This window comes from Aquarana catesbeiana, linkage group LG04 (assembly GCF_042186555.1).
Source record: "Aquarana catesbeiana isolate 2022-GZ linkage group LG04, ASM4218655v1, whole genome shotgun sequence".
NCBI lineage: Eukaryota > Metazoa > Chordata > Amphibia > Anura > Ranidae > Aquarana > Aquarana catesbeiana.
Window position 1 is genome coordinate 550,170,531 of NC_133327.1, and position 12,761 is coordinate 550,183,291.

The 12,761-nt window shown below is 39.5% G+C and overlaps 1 protein-coding gene across 2 annotated transcripts in view; it reads right to left on the minus strand.

The window, feature by feature from the left end:
- SYNDIG1 (synapse differentiation inducing 1) overlaps nucleotides 1-12,761 on the minus strand; it is a 535,179-nt gene that overhangs the window by 293,905 nt on the left and 228,513 nt on the right. For both annotated transcript variants that reach the window (XM_073627951.1, XM_073627952.1), the window contains exon 2: nucleotides 1,863-2,427. In XM_073627951.1, coding sequence (XP_073484052.1) covers nucleotides 1,863-2,342 — 480 coding nt within the window. In that variant the 5' untranslated portion in view covers nucleotides 2,343-2,427. The remainder of the gene's footprint in view (nucleotides 1-1,862; nucleotides 2,428-12,761) is intronic.

Consider the following 12,761-nt stretch of genomic DNA (forward strand, 5'->3'; position numbering starts at 1 on the left):
GGAGTTTCATTGCTTTCCATATGTGCAAGCGGATTGATCACCTGATGGAGTGACAGAGATTGCACGGAGATCAGTGTTTGACTCATTGCCTTATATTCTCCTTACTAAAGTGAGCGGTCATTGCACATATTGGTGGATTGTACTTGTTTTCCTGGATTAAGGACTGGACTACATGAGCAATATTTTATCACCGGATTTTGAACTTTTTCAGCGCTGTCACTTAGAACTGTGTCTTTTTGACACTTATTTTTGCACTGGACTTTTATTTATTTACTTATTTTGCATTCTTCACTAGACATGTGCATTCGTTTTCGTCCGAATGCATTTTCGTACGAATTTCAGGTATTTTCGTTATCGTTTTAACAAACGATAACGAAAGTGCAGAATCTGAAAAACGAAAGATCCGACATAAACTAATGCTTTATTTTCGTTGCTACAACAGTTCGATATAGATAGGAGATTCGACATGATGCTGACAATAACAATCTGTGTCCATCAAAGCTGTGGTCGAATGTGCCTAACCTTAACTCTATTAGTCCAAGATTATTCTACATAGAGCGAAAAGATTTGATGTAGAGAAAAGATTCAACGTAGAGAGAAAAGATTTGACATAGAGAGAAAAGATTCAACATAGATAGAAAAGATTTGACATAGAGAGAAAAGATTCGACATAGAGAGAAAAGATTCGACATAGGGGAGAAGAGATTGCTGCTGGAATTGGGTGGGGGGAGTAAAATAAAAATAATGATGATGATGAATGTTATTGGCTGATTGTAATCAAAGAGGAGGGGCAGTAAAATAGCTAGAACTAACACACGTACAGCCACTTACTTTCATTTACGATTATGGTGTCTGTTGAAAGTTCTAAGGAGATTCAACGGAGCAGCTAAACTATACGGTGTCGTACAGTTTAGCTGCTCTGTCGAATCTTCTTTGAACATTCGACAGACACCATAAGCTTTCAATGACAGATTCGACCTTAATTAATTTGGATTTTCGGACGAATGCAAGTTTTTAACGAAAAACGAAATAAAGAAAAACGAATTTCGGGAGTAACTACATAAATTTATTTTTCAGACGAAAACTAAATTCCGAAACGAAATATTTCAGTGTGCACATGTCTATATTTCACTTAAAGTCACCTTTGGCCGGTGTCTGGCACTTTATGTGTGTGGCATTTCCCTCACTGGATCTTTTTTAATATTTTTGTGGTGACCACTTATGAGGATTATTTTTCACTTGATATAATATTATTCTTCTGCTTATAATATTTTGCTTATTCATATTTTACATGTGAACCCTTTATATCTTTATGCGGATTTAGCGCCTTTCCATACATTGTGATTATTACTGTTTGTAGGTGGGGAAACTACAGGGAATGGCAGCTTTATCCTTTAAACATTATCTATTGTTTAGTTACACTTGGACAGCATTATTATCCTTGTATCTTTTATTTTTGATTTACATGTTTTCAAACACTTTTCAAACACTAAGTAGCACATGAGTTCTTACACTTTTGTCAGCTTTTTATTGTTGACTGTGTCCCTGCTGCATATTTTCTCTCGTTCCATGTTTGGTAGAATCTTTGTCATTGGCACAGTAAGAGATGGAAATCCCTTTAACAGAGCCCAAATAGCAGTGCTAATTTGCCAGTTCCTCCCAATTTTTTCCAAGACTAAAAATAGATGGATTACATTTAAAACAAATGCGCTTAACCACATAATAGCAAAGAAAAAAAAAAAAGAAATCTTTTACGATGTACCTCTATAAAATAATTATAATTATGTAACAGACATGCTCCTCCTAACTGTAATTAATCTTATTTTGATATGATTTGCGGCCTATTGGTGGCTAAAACTAACCTCTAACTCTTGAAATTCCTCTTCTTCTTCCACATCATAGGAAAGGGTGTGGATTTTGATGTCTTCAGAGGAAAGGTCAATGAACTTGGTATCTGGGTAGTCAAGACTGTCTTTGGTTGGTGATCTGTCTTCAATAAACGTGGTTTCACAGCACTCCGTGCTGACATTCTCTCCCCAAGAACGTAAGACATTTTCAGAATACAGAATAATGTTGGGTCGATAGTGGGACTCCACAGTCTGTTGCAACATGTTAGGATCCAACAGTTGTTGAACTGGGTCATTTTTTATGTTGTCTATGGCAGTCTGTGTTGAAATAGTTCCAACAATGTGACTCTGATATTGGGGGGTTGGATAAACTGACACCATTCCATCCTTATTCTCTGCCATTAAATTTCTTGTGTTGATTAAGCCATTCCTTTTTCCAGCCTCTGTGATTTTATTATGCATAAGCACACTGTTCTGTTCAATTAAACCATCCATATTTTGTGTATGTGTTTTTCTTGTTTCTGTGGCTCCAGTTATAGAGGGAAATGCAGGTCACATTTGCCTAATGGCTTTGGTTTTCCTGAAAGCAGTAAAAACAAACGATGTAAGAAAAACAGGAATGCAAGCCAAAATGAATATTCAGACAAGTCAATATAATTTAGTCATTAAGCTTGATAACACATGTTGCATTTTAACCTTACCCCATAATTCAGTTGTGGTTAGTTCTAACAACTACGACCCTTGTACTATGACTCACTGATATTTAATGTCTTAATTGAATTAAATAACTTAATCTGAAAATTTTCTGCTATTCATATGAACATATGACATTAAAAATAGGGGGATTGCTGCGTAACTGTGCTGGCAAACATAAGAGATAAAATAAGTTATTAATTCATTTGATGAATTGCCTTGTTGTGTTTTACAGTACACAAAACTCAAATGAATACAGTGCCAGATTTCATTATGCAAATTCTGCAACTGTCTTCATAATTGTCGGTCCAAATTTAGGTCTATTTGCAAACCACTTGTGTGCCTAAAAACCAACATGAACATGCCAAATTGGTACACCATTACCTAAGACAAGGTCATACTGAAGTAGAACAATTTTGTGAATTGTCCATCGCAAACAGACCACAAGGAAAGATTAGTCACTTTATATTGTTTCACTTGGAAAAAATATTTATTTTTATCATAGCTGAACATAAAACAAGTTCATAAGTGAATATAAACCCACTTACAATCATTTGTCAAGTCATATTATCATGGAGGTGTACTTTTCATCATCAACTACAGATGTGTTTAATACATAAATTATAAACTCTTTAGCTAAATACATTATACCCTTCAGGATTGAGTTATAAGTTTGTTTTATACTTCTTTTCTAGAAGATATTATTTTTTTAATTGCTGTGTTATTTTTATTTTGTTTTACTTTTTAGATATATCTTTGAACTTTGTGTATATGAATAATGAATCCTATTACAATCAGGAAAACTGGTGAAGATGAAATACAGTGCCTTGCAAAAGTATTCACCCCCTTTGGCTTTTTACCTATTTTGTTACATTACAACCTTTAGTTCTATGTTTTTTTTAATCTGAATTATATGTGATGGATCAGAACACAATATTCTAAGTTGGTGAAGTAAATTTAGAAAAATATATACGGTACATAAAACTTTTTTTCAGAAATAAAAAACTGATAATTGGCATGTGCGTATGTATTCATCCCCTTTGTTATGAAGCCCATAAAAAGCTCTGGTACAACCAATTACCTTCAGAAGTAATATTACATTACATTACATATTACTACATAATTAGTGAAATGATGTCCACCTGTGTGCAATCTAAGTGTCACATGATCTGTCATTACATATACACACCTTTTTGAAAGGCCCCAGAGGCTGCAATACCTAAGCAAGAGGCACCACTAACCAAACACTGCCATGAAGACCAAGGAACTCTCCAAACAAGTAAGGGACAATGTTGTTGAGAAGTACAAGTCAGGATTTCCAAATGGAAAGAACATGGCACAACAGCAAACCTGCCAAGAGACGGCCGCACACCAAAACTCACGGACCGGGAAAGGAGGGCATTAATCAGAGAGGCAGCACAGAGACCTAAGGTAACCCTGGAGGAGCTGCAGAGTTCCACAGCAGAGACTGGAGTATCTGTACATAGGACAACATTAAGCTGTATGCTCCATAGAGTTGGGCTTTATGGCAGAGTGGCCAGAAGGAAGCCATTACTTACAAAATGGCACATTTTGAGTTTGCGAAAAGGCATGTGGGAGACTACCAAAATGTATGGAGGAAGGTGCTCTGGTCTGATGAGACTAAAATGTAACTTTTTGACCATCAAAGAAAATGCTATGTCTGGCGCAAACCCAACCCATCACATCACCCAAAGAACACCATGCCCACAGTAAAACATGGTGGTGGCAGCATCATGCTGTGGGAATGTTTTTCAGCAGTCGGGACTGGGAAAATGGTCAGTGTTGAGGGAAAGATGGATGGTGCTAAATATAGGGATATTCTTGAGCAAAACCTGTACCACTCTGTGTGTGATTTGAGGCTAGGATGGAGGTTTAACTTCCAGCAGGACAATGACCCCAAACACACGGCTAAACCAACACTTGAGTGGTTTAAGGGGAAACATGTAAATGTGTTGGAATGGCCTAGTCAAAGCCCAGACCTCAATCCAATAGAAAACCCGTTGGCAGACTTAAAGATTGCTGTTGAAAAGCGCAAACCATCCAACTTGAAGGAGCTGGAGCAGTTTTGCAAGGAGGAATGGGCAAAAATCCCAGTGGTAAGATGTGGCAAGCTCATAGAGACTTATCCAAAGTGACTTGGAGCTGTGATAGCTGCAAAAGGTGGCTCTACAAAGTATTGACTTTAGGGGGGGGTGAATAGTTATGCACATTGACTTTTTCTGTTACTTTGTCCTATTTGTTGTTTGGTTCACAATAAAAAAAAAACATCTTCAAAGTTGTGTGCATGTTCTGTAAATTAAATGATGCAAATCTTCAAACAATCCATGTTAATTCCAAGTTGTGAGGCAACAATACGCGAAAAATGCCAAAGGAGGTGAATACTTTTGCAAGGCACTGTATACAGTATAAACATGAACCAAATATTGTCTTTAAAGTGTTACTAAACCCACAACAGTAAAATCTGTCTGTATATGCAGCATAGCATGCTTGTTATACTCACTGTGGAACTTAAGGGGTTAATCCTCTGCATTGTGTAAAAAGGCTGTTGTATCCTGTACGCACAGATCCTTCCCTTCTTGCATTGTCTATCTTGAGAAGGCCAGCTAACAGACAGGCAGTAGCCAACCTGCACATGCTCAGTTGTGTCTTTTATCCTATCCTGGAGAGAACGTTTACTTGTTCTCAGAGCTAGCCAGTTCACATGCCGTCGTCCTGTTAGGTATGGAGACGAGTAAGGGGAAGATGGCCCCCATCCATCTCCATACCATTGCAGGGCGGAAGCGACGTCAAAACGTTACTTCCACCCATAGCTCTTAAAGAGACTTTTTTTTTTTCAAATGTCATTTCATTTTTTTTTTTATTGTTTTTTAGTGTAAATATGAGATCTGAGGTCTTTTTGATCCCAGATCTCATATTTTAGAGGTCCTGTAATTTTTCTATTACAAGGCATGTTTACATTCCTTGTAATAGGAATAAAAGGGACACAATTTTTTTTTTTAAAGAACGGTGTAAAAATAAATAATAAAAAAAAAAAACATTTTCTTAAACGCGCCCACCCTGCCGAGCTTGCGTGCAGAAGCGAATGCATACCTGAGCAGCGCCCGCATATGAAAACGGTGTTCAAACCACACAAGTGAGGTATCGCCACGATCGTTAGAGCGAGAGCAATAATTCTAGCCCTAGACCTCCTCTGTAACTCAAAACATGCAACCTGCAGAATTTTTTAAACGTTGCCTTTGGAGATTTTTAAGGGTAAATATTTGTCGCCATTCCACGAGTGGGTGCAATTTTGAAGTTTGACATGTTGGGTATGAATTTACTCGGTGTAACATTATCTTTCACAGTATGAAAAAAATAAAAATGGGGCTAACTTTAGTGTTGTCTTTTTAATTAAAAAAAGTGTATTTTTTCCAAAAATAGTGCGCTTGTAAGACCGCTGCGCAAATACGGTGTGACAGAAAGTATTGCAACGACCACCATTTTATTCTCTAGGGTGTTAGAAAAAACATATATAATGTTTGGGGGTTCTAAGTAATTTTCTAGTAAAAAAAACAGTTTTTAACTTGTAAACACCAAATCTCAGAAAGAGACTCGGTCCTTAAGTGGTTAAACATGATAGGAAAATCTTGGTAAATTCTTTTTCTCTTGTATACACAAATATGACCAGATGTCTATTAAACGTTTTGTAGTTTTATTTTTACCTGGCCTGCAGCTTTAAGTATCAACCAGGGGTGTTAATGTTTGCCATTCTGGGATATGATGCCCAAATCTACCCACCGAATAACATCTGAATGAATCTGGAGTACCTGGCACAACTAAATTGAACCTAATGGCAGACAATACATAAAAAATCCCTAAAATTGATAAATAGCTGTGAACAATGGAACAAAAGTATGATGACCACAGATAAATATGTAGTAATATAGAAACCCCATTTAAATATACCTATATATAATTCATTTTCATTGGGTTTTATGCTAATTCATTTTAAGTTGCAACTTTATTGTTGTTTTGTTTTTCCTCCCTTATTTTGTTTTAAAAGGTTAACACAATGATGTAGAAAACTACTGCCTTAATATATTCAACATATAGCAATATACAGGGCATAAGGTATATCATGTTACATCTGTGCCTTAAGCTAAGTTAAGGGATTGTAAAGTCAGTAGTTTTTTTTTTATTCTATGCATTAAGATAAACAGCCCCCTTCAGCCCCCGTAACACTTTCCTGAGGTCCCTCTCTGTCCAGCGATGTCCACTCAGCCATCTGAGATTCTCCCTTCTGATTGGCTGAGACACAGCAGTGGTGCCATTGGCTCCTGCTGCTGTCAATCAAAGTCAGCTAGCTAATCAGGAGAGAGAGGGGGTGGGGCTCTGTGTCTGAATGGACACAGGTAGCTGTGACTTGGCTTGTGTGCCCCCATAGCAAGCTGCTTTCTGTGGGGGCACTCAACAGGAGGGAGAGGCCAGGAGCACAGAAGAGGGACCTGAGAAGCAAAGGATCCAGGCTGCTCTGTGCAAATCCACTGCACATAGCAGGTAAGTATAACATGTTTGTTATTTTTCTAGGAAAAAAACGAGACTTTACAATCACTTAAACTATCACAAGATAAAGTGGTTTAACCTGAACCTCAACCTTTCTAGTTTTTACCATTTTACTTTTCTTCTTCTTTACTAGTCAAAAATCACCACAGAAATTATCATGCCAGCCCTTAACCAAATGCACATTGTTTACTGTAACCCTTTTTCTGGGTTATTGCATCCCATCTTTCTTTATTGTGTTAAGCTTAAGCAGGCCATACACGGTCGAATTTCGAACAAATTTTCTTTTCAAAATCAAAATGTTCGTTTTTTTTGTGATCCGATGATGCCACCATTGATTTTCGAAATTTGGCCGACCAAGCCTTCAATTTCACCGCATGTTGCTACAGAAAAGAATTTTCGTGGCCGGGAATCTTCTTTACTCTCCATAAATTTTCTTTTCTTATTACATTTCTCGCACGATTCTCCCATCATTGATTAGAAAATCGTTTGTTTTTCTAAAAATTTCCAACATGTTCGATTCCTCAAATTTGATTGCCGCACGAAAATCGGCCATTGTTGCAGCCCACTAATGGTGCGAAATTTATATGAAAAATCTTTCATACGATTTTTGAAAGAAAATTCTTATACGAAATTCGAACCGTGTATGGCCGGCATTAAGCTTACAGCAAACAGCTCTCCTTCTCTAAATTTCTGCAACCTTGGCAAATTGCTTGTCATCAGGTGTTTATTGGCTTATTTGCTAAAACGAAGTTTGTTGCATTTTAATTATTACATAAAGACACTTTCATAAACCAACCACTAGATGCATACGTTGTATACTACCATGGTATCAGGCTACCTGTTTTTAAAAGTGTGCTTTTTTTTTTTTATTAAGTTATCCCACAATAAGCTTAAATGTGAAGAAGTCAAATTAGTTAAAATGGAATCTACCTGCTGCCACCATGTCTTGATTTTCTCTTCTCCAATCAAAATACCCACCTGGCCATGGATCAGAACCCATAATCATTTTGTGACTGAGGTGAGAGGACTCTGTCCTGTCAGATGGGTATTAGAATTATGAGTTGTCCTTAAAGTGAGCCTCTCTATGGATTTATGCTGTACCGAGGATTCTTATGCAACAACGTACTCACCAATATTCATTATCTGACTAGGAAGGATTGCTGGGGATCTTTCCAGTTTACCTCCAGGTGAATTCTTTATCTTTTGGAAATACACAGTTAAGAAGCATAGAAAGTGAAGGGATCTTTTATGAGGAAAAAGCACTTCTACATCAGCATTAGAAACCATTGCATATAAAAAAAGAAATGTGTTTGTATTTTATCTACATATCGAACAATCTGCCATTAAAGCTCAGCCCTTTTTCTATCAGTTTATCATTGAGACGCCTGCCTCAGTAGCACCATATTAACATTCTGACAGCCTGCCATGGGCATTCGACTGGGTCTTAAAGTGAGGGTGGGGGGGGGGGTACAGACAGATTCCTGATGGCTCCTGATCAAAAGTAGAAAGCAGGAGCTTTCTGTAACAGTGGGAGCATGCAGTGTGTTCAGTGTGTTCATACGTATAGATTATGTGGTCGGCAAGAGGTTAAAAGACCTGTGTGAGAGCAGAAGGGGCTGCGAGTAAGTATTGTAACTGTGAGGAATCTGGGATCCAGGGAGCCTTCCCGACTGGCAGAACACCATAATAACTGCTGGTAGCTATAATCACAGGCAGTAATCGCATGCCAAAAATCCAACAGGCTGGTTGTACTGAAGTCAATTGATGGATCAATTACAGTACAACCAGCCTGCCCACACATGGATAGAATCTTGGCCGATCCCTGCTGAACCGACAGAGATTCAATCCATGGGTATAGTATCGGGGGACATGCATGGAAACCTCAAATTTGACAAAAATCAAAACAAGATTTTGAGCAGACTTTTTTTTTGTAAAACTGAAACGCACATAACTAAACTGAGCATTTAGTGGAACCACGGTCATGGGGGCTCATATTGGGGGCTCATATTGATTTGCCTTTTCTGTTTGTAATGCTTACAATTTAATAAACTGGCATTTAATATTATTTTTTATTATGCTTAGACAATTTTTATTGTACAAACAAAAGTTCAAAGCTGAATTCCAGGCAAACAGCTAAAAATAAAGATGATACACTTTTTTACCTGCCAAAGGATCTGTTTTACTGTCAAGTAAATGCTAAAGAAAATACACAGTACTGATCCACAGAAAAGCCAAGAGAACAATACCACTTTCTCTGTTACTGGTGAGAAATACAGGAATGTAGTAGCATGTGACCAATGAGGCCTTATATATAACGGACTAAAGCTGCCCAAAGATGAGTACCGTATTTATCGGCGTATTACATGCACAGGCGTATAACACGCACATTCATTTTAAGAGGGAAGTTTCAGGAAAAAAACTTAAATTTTAAATAAGGAATGCCCATCTGCAGCCTCACAAGTGCCATCAATGCAGCCTCATCAGTCCACATCAATGCAGCCTCACCATTGCCATCAATGCAGCAGCCTCACCATTGCCATCAATGCAGCAGCCTCACCATTGCCATCAATGCAGCCTGATCGATGCCCATCTGCAGCCTAGAGGGGACAGGGAGGGGGGCGGGACGAGCACCGACAGATTACATACAGTGAGAATCTCCTATGATAGACAGAACAGTGGTCCAATGGCGTCCCAGGAGACGGGACTTCCTATTACAGAGGCTGCCAAGTAAACAGGAGATTCTCACTGTATTTAAATTGATGGCGCTGGTCCCGACCCCTTCCCTGTCCCCTCCGAGGCAGCTAAAATTTAAGTATTGGCGTATAACACTCACGCACTATTTGCACCCAATTTTCATGGTGAAAAAGTGAGTGTTATACGCCAATAAATACAGTAGTTTATTTTTTTGTTAAGTCAGAGGGCTGTACAAAATAAAACAAAAAAAACGACAGATTCCTCCATCCACACAAATAAGGTGGATAGAAGGATCACCTTGCCCCGGGACATTTTATTTTATGATTGACCTCTGTTGAGCGAGGACAGCCACACATAGATTTGAATTTGATGGGTCCCTACTGAACTGGAAACATTTTGATCCATCTATGGCTAGCTTAAATCCTTAGGGAGAATCAAATAAATTCTCCCATACATGCTAATCAGCATGGATGGAGGAATCTTTGCTAACAATTAGTGTCTGAAAGGTCATTCTACGTATGACCAGCTTTAGGCCCCTTTCACTCAACTGTTCTGATGAGGTCCTGCTATCAGTTTTTCAGGTGGACATGATCAGATGGTACATTAACCCCCTACGAACCGGCGGGTGTAAATGGACTTGTGTCCATTTACACCCACCTACCTCCAATCCTGTCTAGTCTGCAAACAAAAAAAAAAATGGAAGGGGTTCCATCCTCCTCCATCTAGGTGGACAGCAGAATCTGTTTACATTCAGCCACCCTTAGAGCAGAGTGGGCTCTGTCCTTTTCCCCTTGGCAAAAACTGAGCAGACACGGATCTGTCGTCTTCCTGCTCTTCTTTGATCAGCAGGGGATCAGCGAACAGATCCCCTGCTGATCATAACAGAGTCCATCCCATGCGGGCCTTAAAGATTATGAACAATAAATACATGACAATAGAAATAAACTACATACTAAAGAATACACAGTAGCTTAATAAAGGACACATAACATTTTATTACTAGTAACCCTTCACTCAACCGCGCGCATTTACTAATAATTAGAAAATATTCAGAAGTTAGAATTGTAATGTACATTTGACAGGACGATAAATTAAACTTAACATGCTGTGTAGAAGCAAAATATATTTCACTAATAGAACTAACAATTCTTCACTAAAGAACCAAGAAAATTTAAATCAATTGCATGCATGAAGTGTCTGCGTTAAATCAGCAAGCTGAGCTTCAGACTAAAGAGTTAATTGCACATACACCCGTTATATATCTTCAGTGAATTAATAAGGTGGCAACATTTCTTCACTGTCAGTCTGAAGACTACATAACAACATTACCAACACTTATAACATATTTTATTTATGATATCTAAATAATTCATTATAGAAATGAATACATGGCTACAAAGTCATATTAAGATTGTGTAGTGCCCCAGGCTACAGTGAATGAATACAACTTTAAACAGTAATTGTCCAAAACCAAAGTCATGATATGACCTTATGGTTTTCTAGCAAAGATCAAGCAGCAACATGGAAAATTTTAACTCAGGCTACTCAACAATCCATATAACAATGCTTCCAACAAAACCAACGGTATCAAACCAGACAAACAGTATCAAGCAGACAAACCAGACACAAGCACAGCTCAGTTTATTTTCCAGCATAGATCCTGTCTACCAGGATGACTGAACTCCTGATCATGAATCAAGAGTGATGTCATCCCATGATGGTCAATGAAGGTGGCCACAGCCCAGCATCAAGGAGAAGTTGGGTAGAAGATATCAGCACTGGCCATGGAATTCCGATAGTTGAAGGAGAGGTAAATATTGGGAACTTTAGTTCCACTTTAAGTGGTGGTCACGTGACACTGCAGCCCCAAGTCTTCTCCTCTTCCGTTAACTTCCTGTAAGGGGGAAATTGACAGTGGCAAGAGCGGAGATTGTCTTTTCCCTACAAAGCAATCTACCGCTCACAGCCCAATGAGTGGACATAACACACAAGGTGTGTGGGGTGTGAGGGGAGTGAGGATGGTCGTGGGGGTGGAGCGCTGACACGTAGATTCGCGCCAGAAGCCACGGCCCTGCCTGTGACCTCCGTCCCACCTGGAGCCGACTTCCTGAGACGCTGAGGCATCAGTGCTGACTGACGGCACCTTCCCCGTCCAGAAACGCCTGTCTGCGGAGCCCAGTCCCTGGCTCAGTACAGCGGGGTTTGTCTGGGACCTCTCTCCTGCTCTGTGTCCCCTGCTGTGCTGCTTCTGGATTTGCCGCTATCACCACCCCATGGCTTAGACACTAAAGGAGATTTTTTTTTTTTTTCTCCAGCGGAGTGACGCGGTGACACCGCGGCTCTGAATCGGAGCTGCTGTAGGAGTTTGCAGGAGATCGGTAGATGAGGACAGACTAGGGGCTGAGGTACAGACCCCCCCTGTGTTGATGGGAAGGAGGAGGTGATGGAGGCAAGACTGACTGTTCCCATGAGAGAGATCATCGCTGCAGGCCACTGAAAGGAAGGGCAGGAGACTATTCGGACTGCGGTAGGAAAATGTACCCTTAAACAACAATAAGAATTCAGTTAAATGCTCTTAATAGACTTGTTTTGAGCTTATGTCTCCCCCCTAGTAATGTGGCTGAACAGCAGGAGATATGGAATGTACCCTGGGACTGTTTAGTTATCTCCCATTTCACTTATGCAGTGTACACACGAGCGGCCTTTCAACCGGACTGGTCCGACGGACCAAGTCCGGCGGACAATCCAACCGTGTGTGGGCTTCATCGGACTTCCGACGGACCTTTTCGTTCGAAAAGCCAACGGACTTTAGATTTGAAACGTGTTTCAAATCTTTCTGCTGGAACTCCGCTAGACCCAGTTCCTATCGGGAAGCCCGTTCGTCTGTATGCTGGTCCGACAGACCAAATCCGACGCAAGGGCAGCTACAGCACCTGCCCCCGAGAATGTTTCCAGCGCGATCCT